Below are 15637 nucleotides of genomic sequence, written 5' to 3' on the forward strand. Positions count from 1 at the left end.
TATGTAATTCTGGGTACCTAGTCTTTTTCTTTAATGGCTGACTGTATTTTCTGTTTTCTATAAGGAATTATAAAAATCAGGAAGGAAAAAGAGGATATGTCTAGAAAAATCAAACCAGAGAGCTAAGTTATTTATACACAGGTAATTGCAGCACTGATTTTATTAATCTGGAGACAGTCCCTTTTAAGAGGCAATTTACCTTTAGACTTATCAACTGAGTGGTTGCAGATGCCCTAACAGTGGATGGAGAGCCCAATTGCTCGCAGTGATCCATGCGGCTCTTCTCCTGGCAAATCACCTGGGCTTGGGCCCAGTGGCTTCCTCATGGGCTCCATGGGTCTGATGGTTGTATCTAAGCTGTGATTTTCAACTGGGGGAGCCCACCAGAATAACCAGGGGCAATTACAAATACTGCATAGGTCTTCAGAGGATGCAGGCACATGCATGGTCTAAAAGTTTCCCAGGTGATTCTGAAGGGCATATGTGGTCAACAATCCCTGATTTAAATAAGCAAACAGATGTAATTATTTATAACATAAATAATTTTGTGTATATATGAATTTTCTTGTATACATCTGTATTTTTGGAAGTATATGTAAGAAGGTGGTAAAAACAGTGACTGGGGGAGGAGAACTGGGTGGCTGGGGACAGAAACTTTTCACTGTATATCCTTTCACGCTTTTTACATTTTATGCAAATAAGTGTATATTACTTGTTCCAAAATGGTGAAAAGTGGAAGAAAATCAAACTTTAAAAGAGCCTCTGCATAAGACACTCAGCTCATCAAAAGCACTTTTCCTTTGCTAATGTGGTTACAGTTCTGGGAAGTGGACACATTATTTGGCAGAAGTTTAGCTAAAAATTTTTTAAAGAAAGTGTCTAACATTTACTTAAAAATAGCACTCGGCATAATATTCATAATGGATCTTACATTCAGATAGTTACAGAAACCACTCACTACCTTAGAGCTACACATTCTAGCGTTAAGAAGTAAATACAGTCAGCCAGGATGGGAGAGAGAAGGGTTTTCATTTTGCAATTATAGTAAAGCATTTCATAAAATATCCCTGATGATAGCAGTTGCCTGGCTCACTTGAGGGCAGAGTTGGAGGTAAGCTTTTCCTTCATATTCTTTGGTGCTGTTTAAATTTTGTGCTAAGTACCTGTATTACCAGCTTAAAAAATATATATTTTTTTAAATGTGAGCCTTTAAGACTGTGTGACCAGATGGAACCACAGCTGGCCAATTCACACTTCTTTCTTAAAATCACTCCCAGCAGCACTTTTGAGTTCCAAGGGCAAAAATTGACTACATACTTCTTCAAAAATCTGATTCCAATTCAAAAGATCTTGGGGGTGGAGGAGTAGGGGGTACCGGAAAAGACTAACCGGCTGCAGTAGTGAACTAGAGATGGCCTGTGCCCATTGGTTAACAAACAGAAAGACCAACAGATGGAGAGTCAAGACAGGAACCCTCTGCTCTTAAATCCAGAGGCAGTGAGGCAAGTCATTTAATCTTCCTGAGCCCCAACTTGCTCACTGATAAAATGGAAATGTTCTTTACTTAAGACAGCTGTTGAGAAAATAATACTTGTGGAAAGTACTATTAAGAGTTTAATATACCCCATTAAAAAAAGTAGTACCTTGCCCTGGCTGGTGTGGCTCCGTGGACTGAGTGCCAACCTGCGAATCAAAAGGCCACTGGTTTGATTCCAGTCAGGGTACATACCTGGTCCCCAGCTGCAGGGTGTGAGAAGCAACCAATTGATGTATCTCTCACATACGATGTTTCTCTCCCTCTCTCCCTGCCTCCCCCTCTCTCTGAAAATAAATAAAATCTTTTTTAGAAAGTAGTACCTTATAACAACATTCCCAGATTTAACTTTGAGTACAAACTCACACATTTTTAAATATTAAATCTGGAAGATTTCTCTTTCATCCCCCCCAAAAAAACTAAAACGCAAGACACATGAGTTATCAGTTTTCAGGACTCGAGGTTTCCACGTTGATTTTAATCTTTCTTACAATGTTCTAGTTTAAAAGGCCACAAGAACTCATTGCTGATCTATCTATCCAAGTGCACATGACACTTTTTATATTAAATTTATATGGACATTGTTAACAAAAGATTTAAGCAGTGACATAAGAAGTCATTCTCCTCCCAGCCCTTCGTTATGACGTGATTTTGACAACTGTTAAGGAAGAGAAGTCAGACTTCAAGTTCATATGTCCCTTGCTCACAGGCTAATCACCTTTCAGAAATAACCCAGAAAGGAGAAGTGAGAAATTCTGCCCTGGAATTAGTTGTCCTTGGTGAAAAGTGCTTTCCAAGTGACCCATAGGAAACAATTCTGTGGTTCCTGCTAGTCATTTTAAACTGATTTTTATTTACTAGCTTTTCTGTTTCCGTCTCGATTTATCCTTCGGTTTTAGACATAAAGTGGCTCCACAAAGAGAAAAATCTCCATAAAGAAATTTGCCAGTTAAGATAGAACATGATTGTAAAAATTAGTATCATCACACATATAATGGGAAGCTCCCCAAAAAGACAAATTGGAAGGAAAAATATCTGATGTCACTATTCATTCAACATGTTTTCAAATATGAAAAGATAGAGAAAAAGGAGGGAGGAGAAGACACTTATCCTAAAATCAGGAGAAAATCAGCAAAGCGTAAGTGCGACAGCCTCAGAGAATGTTTTTCATGCCGGCCCAGGCATTTCGTCACAGGACGCTCGCACACAGCCTTCTCCACACCGATCAGTGGTCAAACCATATCTCTCTGGGCAGCAGAGACAGTTCCAGAAGTTAAAGGGCAGAGTTGTGGACACATTGCTCAAACCAAACTGGAGAATGTAGAAATAAAGGGAACTGTGGATGGACATACCAAGTCTGTGTAATGCATGTGCTAGGAGTCCTCCCCAACAGGTCTTTTGAGCAAGTCATAACTGCGCCGTTAGGGAGAGGAGAAAAGAAGTTGCTTCAATATAAGGCTGAATGCGTCACTTCCCTCTCCACCCCAGGGCAGCCAGAGCCTGGAAGTCTTACTCAGAAGGCCATGGACCTGGAATTGAAGAAGTCAGATGCCCAGGCCACTTTGACCATTCGGCCTAAACCCTGGAATTCCCCAGGGACAGGCCCTCCAGGTGATGCCTTGTCTCGTGTGATTCGCTATTTCCAGTCCTCTAATAACCCTTCCACCTTAGCTAAAATCTTGGCAGTCAAGGAACACACCACACTGTGGCCAAGGGAGTCATGTGGCAGATATTTTAGATTGTCCAGAAAGGACAGAGTTCCCCACACCCCACCCCTCCCCACAGCAAAAAAAGAAAAAAAGGAATGAACTGTTCCACACCTGGGAGGGGGAGGAAGACTCAGTTACAAAACAAAGAGCCATGTTCAAGTTAAAGGCCAAACAGTACCTGTCCAACCTAGGCTGCCTCAGGAGAAGGAATTTAAGGACACGGAGAAGTGTTGCAACACAGAATAACCCTTTTTTCCTCTGCGAGCTGATTTCACTTCATTCAGACATTCAGGCAGCTGGCGTTTCTTGGGGTAAACATAGGGCTTCTCCAGAAACAAATGACCAAATAATTAAAAGGAAAAGGTGGGAAAGAGAGAAAAAGAGGGGACTCCATAGCTTTAAAGGACTTAAGACACATATCAACCAACGAACAATTCAAAAAAGAAATTAAAAACAATTCCAATTGCAATAGTGTAAAAAACATAAAATAGGTGATGGAAAGGTAGAAGACAGAGGACTTTGGGCGAAGGGAAACTACTCAATATGACACTATAATAGCAGATGCGTGTCATTATACATGTGTCCAAATCCGTAAATTGTGTAACACCAAGAATGAACCCTAATATAAACTATGGACTTTGGGTGATAATGATGTGCCAATGTAAGATAATCAATTGTAACCAATGTTCCACTTAGGTGAGGGCCGTTGAAAGCAAGCAAGGCTGTGCACGTGTAGGGGCGGAGGGGATATGAGAAATCTCTAACTTCCACTCAATTTTACTGTGAACTCAAAACCTCTCCAAAAAAATAGTCCATGTTTTTTAAAAAATAATATAATACTTAGGAATAAGCTTAACCAGAGGGGTTACAGAGACTTTTACACTGAACACTACAAAACACAGATAAATGGGAAGATAGCCCACATTCATGAATTGGAAGACTTAATATTGTTAAAATGTCTGTACTACCCAAAACAATCTACACATTCAATGCAATCTCTATCAAAATCCCAATGGCATTGTTTGCAGAAACAAAAACAAAAAAATTCTAAAATTCATATACAATTTCAAAGGAACTAGAATAGCCAAAACAATCTTGAGAAAGAAAAATGAAGCTGGAGGCCTCACACTTCCTAATTTCCAAACGTAGCACAAAGCCACAATAATCAAAATAGTGTAGTACGTACTGGCATAAAGACAGATGTGGTGACCAATGGAACACAACAGAGAGCCCAGGAACAAACCTTCGTAAATAAGATTAAATGATTGTTGACAAAGGTGCTAGGATGACACGGGGTAAAAAAAATTTTCGTCAACAAGTGGTGCTGCAAAAATTGGATAGGAATGCAAAAAAAAGAAAAAGGAAAATGAAGCTGAACCCTTACCTTACACCATATACAAATACTAACTCAACATGGATTAAAGGCCTAAATGTAAAAACTGAAACTATAAAACTCCTTGAAGACAACATAGAAGAAAGTTTTATAATATTGGAATGGGCAATGATTTCCCGTATATGACAGCAAAAACACAGGCAATAGAAGCAAAAGTAGACAAATGGGATTACATAGAACTTAAAAACTATCCAGCTAAGACTCAGTAGAGTGCAAGGCAACCTACAAAATAGGGGAAAATATTTGCAAACCATTTCTCTGACAAGGGGTTAATATATAAAGAACTCCTACAACTCAACAACAAAAACAAATAACCTGACTTAAAATGAGGCCTAACTGGCGTGGCTCAGAGTGTTAAGCATCATCCTGCAAACCAAAGGATTGCTAGTTCGATTCTGGTCAGGGCAGAGGCTGGGTTGTGGGCCAGGCCCTCGGTAGGGGGGAGTGCAAGAGGCAACCGATTGATGTTTCTCTTGCACATCAATGTTTCTGTCTCTTTCTTCCTCCCTTCTCCTCTCTCTAAAATAATTAAAATCTTCTTAAAAATGAGCAGAGGACTTGACTAAACATTTCTCCACAGAAAATACATAAATGTTCAAAATGAATATGAACAGCTGCTCAATATATCACTAATCATCAGGGAAATGCGAATCAAAACCACAATGAGATATTATTTCATAACCATCAGAATAGCCACTATCAACAAAACTGGCAAATAAATTTTGGCAAAAATACAGAGAAATTGGAACCCTTGTGCACTGTTGGTGGGAATGTAAAAAATAGTACAACTGCCGTGGAAAACGGTATCGGGGTTCCTCAAAAAAAATTTTTTTAAGTATTACGATAAAACTCTGCAATTTCACTTTTGCATATCCAAAAGAATTAAAAACAGGGTCTTGAGGAGATATTTGAATACTCATGTTCATCACATTATTATGCACAATAGCCAAGAGGTGGAAGCCATCTAAATGTCCATCAGCAGATGAAGAAAATTAGTATATACGAACCCTAAAATATTATTCAACTTCTGAAAAGAAGGAAACCCTCTTACATGCTACAACATGGATGAATCTTGAGGACATTATGCTATGTGAAAAAAGCCAACCACAAAACAACAAATACTGCATGATTCTACATACATGTGGTACCTGAAGTCGTCAAACTCGGAAACAAAGTAGAAGAGAGATTACCAGGGCTGGGAGTAGGGGACAAAGGGAAGTTGTTCAATGGATATAGGGTTTCAGTTTTGCAAGTTTTAGAGGTCTGTTGCACAACAATGTGCATATAGTTACTACTGTAATATACACTTAAAATGGTTAAGATAGTAAATTTTATGTTATGTGCTTTTTACCAAAAAACAACAAAAAAAACCATCTACCAATTGTAATGTATGGATCTCATTTGTACCTTGATTCAAATAAACTATAAAAAATAAAACATACGAGCCAATAAGGAAAAATTGAATGGTGACTAGATGTTTAATATAAAAGCATTGATTTTTTTATGTATAATGAGGCATTTTTTTACATGATTCCTTTGTTTACAAACTCTGAAATATTTATGGATGAAACGATGTCTCGTGTATTTGGTAATCACTCTGTAAGACATAGAAACCTCTAATCACTATGTTGTACACCTGAAACTAATATAATTATGTCAACTGTAATTAGAAAATAAGTTAAATAAAAAATAAATTAAATTAAAAAATTTAAAAAATGATATTTGAGATTTGCTTTGAAATAATCCAGTGAGGATGGGAGGTATAGAGGAATCAAGGTGGCCAGGAGTCGAGACTTATTGAGGATGGGTGATAAGTGCATGGAGGTTTGTGTTCTCATGTATGATCTACTGTTGTACATTTTATTTTTTCCATAATGAAGACTAAAATAAAAATAAAGCAAGTGCCTCTGGGAGGGTTGGGGCTGCAGGAATTTACACTTTGCCTTGAATTCATCTGTTATGACCCTCTCCTCCTCACCTTCAGCAGGAGGATCCAGGCCCATCATGAATCCAGCTGTTCTGTGTTGACTGACAGCCAACCTCCTCTGAAACCTTTGGCGTGGGCAACTGCCCTTCCACTAAGTGATAAAACAAGGAACTCAGCCAATCAATCTTTAGTGAGAAAACTCAGGAGCAGCAACTTGGGCTTCATTGAGAAGCTCATTGCTTTACTGACACCTGTGAGTTTGGTTTTAGGGATATTTTACTTAATAAGCATTCCCAGTTTAGGTGATGGGAACAGCTACCCAACGGTCTACGGAGTCCTTCGGGGAGGAGCAGGCTGCCCCAGTCACCAGCACCCGGTCATGTTGACAACCAGTGAGGGCAGGGGCCTCTGCCTGCGTGGAGCAGGGAACAGGGAGGTGACCCCCAGGAGAGAGGGTGGGCTGAAGTCACCAGGCACAGACCGAAAAGAGGCGGCAAAACCTCTGCACTGACTTGGAAGTTTTGCCCAGGATGGGCTCTTTTCCAGAAGAGGAAGGAAAGCTTTCTTCTACTTCCCGCACTTCCTGGCTCTGTGCCCCAGCCCTTCCTTCCCCAGCTGCTCCCACACAAAGCAGTGCCAGTTCTCAGGACAGCAGACACATGGGGGCCACTCAGAGCCCTCACTCCCACCCCAGACTGCAGGAGGGTGAGGACAGTAACACTCAAACCAAATGCCAAGGGAAGCAGAGCCTGGGGTTAACTGGGATGCCACTGGGACTGCCACTGGGACTTATCCTCTAATAGCCTCTTGGCGCAAGAAGCCCTTATGGAGGGGAGCTGTGTTAAACAGAATACAATGAAAACAATCACACTAATTGTTATAGCTATACTAGTGGTTCAGAAAGAAACTACTTTCACAAGAACAAAGTTATAACACTTTAATAATTTAAATAAAATTAACTTTAGGAACATATACACACATACATAAAATTCAGACAATTTAATTGAACAGTGTTAAAAGTCCCCAAAATGGACTCAAGTTCATGGATATGAAAAGGTCATTTTGAAGTACTACAGACCAGAGTGAAATAGACAAGGTGATTATTTTAACTTTACATTTAGCAGTAAGACAACAGCCTGTGAGTACATTAGACATACATGAGTACACTTCTAGGAAATGTTAAAGAGTAGTTTTTAAAAAGGAATACAATTGATCTCTGAAAGATAAATTTATACTAACAATTTCTTTGGTCCTCCAAGTCATATGTTTTTATTTGAAAATACCAAACATGAATTGAGTGCTTAAGTCTACCTCTAAATGTCTAAATATTAAGCAGGATAATGTTTATGCTAGCTCTGATTTTAAAAGGAACTCAAAATTAACTACCACTGTACTTTAGAAAATCCAAATATAGCTAAATATAGGAAACAGAAGCAGGGAATGTTTTTTTAAAAAGAAAATCTCTGCCATTTTGTCTCATCATAAGCCAAACAAAGTGCATCGAAGTGGCAGAGATAGGACTCCCAGAGTTAAAGCCAGCATTGTAGTTAACTCTTTTTAAGGTAATGGGATAAATTTGAAGAGCACTATTATCAGCCACGTAAGAAGCTTCTCCATGAAAAATTGTGTTTGTGTTTTTGCAGGGGAGTTGGGTTATTTAGTTTTAATTTGGCCCACACTGCCCCAGTAGAGGAAATTTTAAGATACTCATTAATAAGGCAATAGCTTCCTAAACTAAAAGATCTAGATCACTTAAACAGTTACACTGAAGAATAGGTCCAGGTGGACCACGAGGGAAACCAATATGGGAGCTTCCAGTATTTTCCAGTAATTCCAGAAGATTTTGGTGCGTTTTCACAGACTGCAGCAATACAGCTGTCAGTGGACATTGGACAGACATAGCTCATAATGCAGTCCACAATGAGTTCATTCTGCATTTTTTCATGTTCATGGAAACTATAGTTCTGCAGACCTGAAAGCAATGAACACTCAGAAGTTTCTGGAATATTTAGAAACATTGTTGATAAGATTTTTTTAAAAGTTTTGAGGCATCTGCAAGAAATACACAAAGTAAGCTCCCAAGAAAGTCCCAAAGGTAGAACTTTGAGCACTAGTTATTTGCAATGTCAGTACTAAGTCTTATAAAATAATGGCTTTTAAACAAAGGCAAACGTATCTACACTCTAAATGGTGTGATATTCTCATCAAGGCACAGAGAGTTAAATGTCTAAATCCCTGTATGCTGACATGAGAATACACTCGTAAACAACTCTAGGAACTAATTCCCTACACATGAATTTTAAAAAGAATAGAAGGTAGCAATGTGCCTTTTTAACTCACAGTAAAATAAAAAACATAGGTATTTCATCACCTTCCCTTGGTGACTAATGCTACAACTAGACAGTTAAAAAAATAAATATATAAAAATAAAGTGTCACTGGAGGTTTAATAAACATGATTGAAGTGGAGCCTGTTGGACTTTGAATTTGCAGAGCTATGCTGCACGCTGTACAATAAATTATTTTAAGCACGACACCATTTTTGTTTGGGGAGTAGAAAAGGCAGTATATTGGCCGTATTTTCTCCCATTCCCAACACTCCTATGCTTACAAACCAAATCATCATACTCTTTGAACAAAATGCATGAGCTCTTTTTCCTTCCCAGCATCCTTAGGTCATCTGAATGGCAGTGATAGTGTGCATACAACTTAACACTATTGGCAGTGTGTTTGAATGTTGCCACTAAATGGTGGCAAGAAGAAAGTAGAGGGCCCACTCTTTTATTAAAATTATTTTTATTTGACTTGCAATAAATAATTATTAAACACAATTAGTGACAAGGAGTAAGTTTCACATCTGTTACAATTGGGAATGGGATTGTACAAACAATTAGGACCAGACAACCAGTGCTACTAGAGGTGTGATCTGCAAAGCACACAGCACACGCTGAAAGTTCAGCCCCTAATGAGAGTGAGAAACTCCTCCCGAGTCTTTGGATCTTCCCGGAACACACCCAGCATCGTGCTGGTCACTGTCTTGCTGTTCATTTTCTGTACCCCTCGCATTACCATACACATGTGCCTGCGTAACAAGCCGACAGAGGGAGAACAGACAGTTACTGGTTTGGTTTTTAACATAAAAAGCAGGCCAGAAAAATAAGCCTGATTAAACCGATATCACAATGACCAAGTTTGTCACTGAGACCTATTTTATCTAAAAAAAAATGTTTTTAAGTTTCTTAGTCTTATAGCTTTTATTCTTCTTAGTGGTCGAGTCCTTCAGGACAGGAGGGGGGAAATGGAATATTCCTCCTGGGTGAAGATACCACCAGTGGTCTACAGAGATACAACAACTTCTAGATAAATAGATAAAAAGAAATCCCAGTTCTCACTTGACCGATCTTCAGGGCCAGGACAGCACTATGCTAGTCGAGATGCTGACAGAAATACTGAAGTGTGCTGGGCTCACCAGCCAGAAGCCACAGGGTGGTAACCATCCTGGTGACGGTGGATGGCATACATAGTAGAGCGTTCGTGCCACACCAGGAGAATGGGTGAGAACTCTGCCCACAAGCTGTGCCCAATTCTCATACTGCATTCTAACTTAAAGAAGAGTCTTCAGCTGCACTTTGTAGCCTTTCTTAGTTCTATTTTTTAAATATGTGTCAAAATAGTAGAAAAACTCTGCTTGGGGCAATAAAAAGCTAAAAAAGAAACTAAGAGAAGACACACAATGCTGCTGGTTGTGTGAATCACTACACCCAAGCCCATGACTCCCTACTCTTGCACGCCGCCCATAAAAACAAACAAACAAAACCAAATGCAATATCCCATGTTCTGGTTCCCATAGTAGCAACACAGTAAATGAAGGAGGTAAAAGGGCTTCCAGCTCAGAGATGGAAAACGTGACAGCATCAGTGTGTGGCACCATCTGATGCTAGAAAACCAGAGCAGCACTGAGTAACATTTTCACGCACCACTATGACATCATTAAAGGCAAATGCGGACTTACGTTGCTTCAATCACTACCCCAACTCCAGCAGGTCGCAAGGCTTCTGTGATTGCTACTGCAATTTGTTTCGTAAGGCGCTCCTGAACTGTGGATGTGACAAGGAGCTCAGTTTAAGTACCCGACACAAACACAGAGCTGACAGCTTTTGCTGTGTCTAGAATATACAAAATCTTAAAAGGCAGACTGCTGTGAGATTTAAAAGCTAAGACACACCAGCTTCTTCCAGTTGGCTTTGTTTGCTGCCTGGGCCACAGAAGGCCCCTGGTCAGTTCCCTGCCCTGCAGTACAGGCACTGAGGAGAGCTCAGGAAGCCCTGGCGCTGCGCTCTCCAGGATGGCTACAGGGAACAGATTAGGCCAGCCACAGTCTCTCAGCGGTGCAGTGAGTCCAACAAAATATTGGTAACAAGCACCGCCACAAAGGTAGAGCAGAGCAGTGAATAGCTCGGCCACAGGATTAACAAAGGGGTTACAGGCTGATTATTGAGTTGTACTTACAGCAATGTTGAAAACCAATGATTTAACCTAAATAATGCAGTTCCTGTGCTGAATACACAACCAATCTTTGAATACATACATTCATTGAAGCATTACATCCATTTGAAAGCTGAAAAAGTCCCCAAATGTCTATCAGAGCAGGGACTGATTAAATCAAGCCGCAGCACAGCCATGCAATGGAGTGCTAAAGAGTGGGCAAAACAAACAAGACACTTACATGTAAGACGTAAGTGGAAAAAAATAAAAAAAGGAGGGAGAAAGATAAATGAAGCCCATTATGTATAATATGAGCCCATTTTGAAATGTAATAAAAATAAATTGATTTTAAAATGTTCATATATGCATAAAAATATGAAAGAATGTGTACAGACTTTTTCTTTTTTATATTCCTATGAGGTTTTCATTCTTATAAGCCATATGTATTACACTTATAATAAGAACAACAAAAAATGCTTTTTCCTTAAGAAAAAATTTTTCTGTAAAAAAATGTTTTAAAATTTACCTTGTAATCTTCTACTATAGATTTCCACAATCCTAAAAAAGAAAGAATTATTTTAGTTAATCATAAATTCTTTTTTAAGTGAAACTGCTAAGCCTTCCTCATAAGACTGACTAAAAGGACTTCACTGAAGCAATAGTAGGGTGTAGAAAGAAGATTAATGTTTACAGGGTAGAAAGATATAAAAAACTACAGGAGACCAACTAGGAGAGTGGTGCTTCCCTATTTCCCCAAAGAGAGGCAGAATTAAGAGCATATAGTTCACGTACAAAAAACACAATTAGAGTAATTTTAAAGCTCCCAAGCCATCAATTCTAAGCTAAGTCTCAAGTGTTCTAATTAGTCATACTGCTTAATCAAAGCTTAGAGTTCAAGTTAAAAATAAAAAGACTTTGTTAATTAATAGGCAGACCACTGACAACTACATAACTACTGTACCAACTAAATCTATTAGGAGAATCAGATTAGAACTGAACTGACTACTTCAGACACTTCTTTATAAAATAAGTCTATGTAGGCAATCGATATGATTAACTCTCTCCCAAAATAAAAGCTTACTGATCTTAGCTCATAACACAATCTGTTAAGTGATGATTTTTCTCCTTTCAACATCTTTCACTCTAGTTATGAAACGAAAAGATGGCCACGTGAATCACCCATTTTAGGATAACAATTCACATCAAGGACACTTTTCTTTGAAATTTGGCCTTTTAGTCATGACTTTGGACTCAAGGATCACCAGTCTATGAGGCATTTTAAGCTATTCCTCCTAGTATGACCTCAGATAGAATGGGCAACTCACTCCTTTATACCCCTATTCGTCGTCGGCAGCCGTCCGTCTCGAGAGACGATGGTGTAGCTTCTTAAGTGTCTATCTGCACTGCTGAGAATGGTTGTGCAGTCCGACTCGGGAGTGACACGGTATCTGTCTCCTCCCGTGTTGAATCGACATCTTGCGATGACGCTGGAGTGTCCTCTCCAGTGAAGCTGAAGCTACAGAGCCTGGGCAGGGTGATATGGAGGGTCTGCTGTTGCCCATGCAGCAGACCCCCCCTCTCTTTGCAGCTGAAGGGTCCAAGGGAAAGACGGAGTCAATACAGCTTGGCTTCAGGTGCGCCGCAGGAGTTGCCGGTGTTGACCACAACGTCAAACCGCCTTAGGGACTCCGGCTCCGGATTTTCTGTCGGGGTTTACTCCCTTAGCCTTTCCCCTGAAGAGGTATGTCGCAAGGCAGCGGAGGTTTTTTGGAGTCAGAGTTTTCCTTCTCTGATGTGCCCTGACTGGAAGATCGAACCAGCGACACTTAGCTCGCAGGCCGACGCTCAATCCACTGAGCCAAACCAGCCAGGGCTGATACCCCTATTACAGCCAATAAAATTAATGATGGTACACTGCCCTACACACTACTCAGTCCGAAGGCAGAGCCACTCTGATTCTTCCATGCTCCCAGTAGGTAAACGTTGAAGGAATTCCAATATATATATTTTATATTAAACAAAAACCTGAAAAAGAATGGTTCAATCTCCCAGATTGAAAATGGCTTGTTCTTACTGGGTTAAATTTCTGTTTATGTATTATTTCTGATAGTTTTCCAGGTATTTCTGTTATATGAGTAAGAGATGTCATCAACTTAAAAATTAGCAATGTCTTCCTTCTCAGTTATCATTTCTTTTTCTCAACTATAATTTCACGCACATTAGATAACAGCAGTGATCTTGGGCACCCATATTTTCCTCCATGCTTTAATAGGCTCTAGCATTTTACTATCACCCATGTGGCCTGTTTCTGGTAGACATCCAATGTCACGCCAAAGGAGGGTCATTCATGCATATTGTTAAGTGCCTACTATGTGTATGATTATGTGGCGAACTGGATCCCTATGTTCAGAGAGTTTATTATTTCTTATTACTAGTTTATTCATTTTTCCTTTCAAGTAAAAAGTAGGTGATGAATTTCTGTCTTCTCATCATTAAGGAAAATCATATTGCTTCCTTGTATTAAAAAACATGTAATTTTGCCTTCATTCTTGAAGATAACTTGTTGAGAGGTATTTTGGGGGGACAGAATTCTAGTTTGACACTGATATTTATATATTTATCTGCTTTTCAATATTGCCACTGGCAAACCAATTGTCAGTCTAACTGCTATTACCTTGTAAGTAGTACTTTTATCTGTGGCTAACTGTATGACATTTGAGTATATATATTCTGCAGTTTTCCATATCGTATCTAGGTGAGGATTTAATTTCATTTGTCCTGTTTGGATTTAATTAGGGCTTCCTGAATCTGAAGACATATTTTACATGTGCTCAGAAATGTTTTTAGATATTACCTTCTCTAACACTGCACCTACCCCACTACCTCTGTCATCCTCTAGAATTTCAACACAGGCCATATTGGACCTTCTCAGTCTTCCATGTCTCTTACATTCTCATTCATATTACAGTATAGTTTACCATATTCCTAGAATCAGTTCTCAAATTTAATCTAAACCTATTTTGTAATCTTGAAAGAAACCATCTTGGGACATGATGAAAACAATACTTGCAGCCTATTAGAGTTTTTAAAAAATATATTTTGGATTTCTAAAACTACATTAATAAGTGAGATTAGTCTATAATTTTTAAAATGCTAGTTTTATCAAGCATTGTTATCAGGAATAGGCAACTTCATCAAATTAATTGTAAAGCTTTTCAGGTTTTTCAATGCTTTTGAATTATTTATACAACATGGGAATTAGTGACTACTTGGAAGTCTGAAAGAATGCCTAATAAAGGTTGCGCCCCTCCCCATTCCACACCAATCCTAACATTAATTTGACTTTTTCTTTCTTTTTTAATTGATGATGATGATGATGATATTATTATTATTATTATTATTATTGAGAGAAAGAGGAAGAGAGAGAGACAACAAAAGAGACAGAGAGAGAGAAACATCAAGTTGTGTTCCACTTAGTTATGCATTCTTTGGTTGTCCTGACTGGGGATCGAACCCACAACTTTGGTGTATGGGGAAGATGCTCTAACCAACTGAGCTACATGGTCAGGGCTAATTTTACTTTTTCTAATGGTTACTAGTTTATCCAGGTTTTCTGATTCTCAATTTATTCTCTTCTCTCTTTATCTTTGTTTTTGTTAACTTACTCTGAAGATTTCAGGTTTTTAAAGAATATTCTTAGTTACATAGTCTCTCATTCCAAGATATAAGTATTTATCCTCTCAAGTCTGCTTTGTATATGCTTTTGGTCCATCTCAATCAAAGACTAAGAGATAATTAGTGTTCCCACTCACCTTTTTCAGGTATGTCAGTTTCTCTGTTCATTTCAGCCAGTTCTTGTTTTTTTGTTTTGAACCCATTTGGCATATAAAGATTCATGACCACTTTCATTATGCAAACTTGATCAAAGTAAGAAAACCTGATTTGTCCCCTTTGATAAATTTTGCCTTTTTATTTTGAACTTTTATAATTTTTAAAAATTCATTCTAGAAAGAAGGGGAAGGGAGGGAGAAAGAGTGGGAGGAGAGAGACATCCATGTGAGAGAGAAACATTGATCAGTTACCTCCTGCACATGCCCTGACTGGGCACCAAACTCACAACCCAGGTATGTGACCTGACTGGAAATCAAACCAGTGACCTTTCAGTTTGCAGGATGACATCCAACCAACTGAGCCACACCACCCAGGGCTGAACTTCTATGAGCTTTTTAAAGAAAGGGGATACAGTAAGTACAGGATTTAACCCAATGGACATATTCTTTAAATAACCCCTTACTGATCTTATAACCTCTGTGCTAGGCCCTTTGTTTTCTCTTTTACATTATGCTTTCTCTGTTCTTCTCCCTCCTCTGGCTACTGGGAAAGTAATCTGATGACACTTTTGCAGGAAGAGTCCATGGATAGTATAACACAACAGTTGCAAATCATAAGAGTATTTTTTACACCTTCATATAACTTGACTTGACAAGCTTGACTTGACACCAGGCTGCACATTTCTCAGGTGTGGCTACAGAGCAAAGAGGAAACGTGCAGCAGTGGATGGACCTGGATCACAGAGCGACTTGTCAGCTA

General features: G+C 39.0%; 1 protein-coding gene across 1 annotated transcript in view; it reads right to left on the reverse strand.

Annotated features, from left to right (window-relative positions):
- Positions 1–9339: 9339 nt before the first annotated feature.
- The window catches only part of GCH1 (GTP cyclohydrolase 1), a 44052-nt gene continuing 37754 nt past the window's right edge, over positions 9340–15637 (reverse strand). Inside the window, exons 4-6 of the mRNA XM_090270907.1 lie at positions 11574–11605; positions 10575–10659; positions 9340–9644 (exon numbers count right to left, since the gene is read on the reverse strand). Of these exons, the coding sequence (XP_090127033.1) occupies positions 9518–9644; positions 10575–10659; positions 11574–11605 (244 nt within the window). The 3' untranslated portion in view covers positions 9340–9517. The remainder of the gene's footprint in view (positions 9645–10574; positions 10660–11573; positions 11606–15637) is intronic.

This window comes from Furipterus horrens, unplaced genomic scaffold (genome assembly GCF_987537825.1).
Source record: "Furipterus horrens unplaced genomic scaffold, mFurHor1.1.pri manual_scaffold_3, whole genome shotgun sequence".
Classification (NCBI taxonomy): Eukaryota; Metazoa; Chordata; class Mammalia; order Chiroptera; family Furipteridae; genus Furipterus; species Furipterus horrens.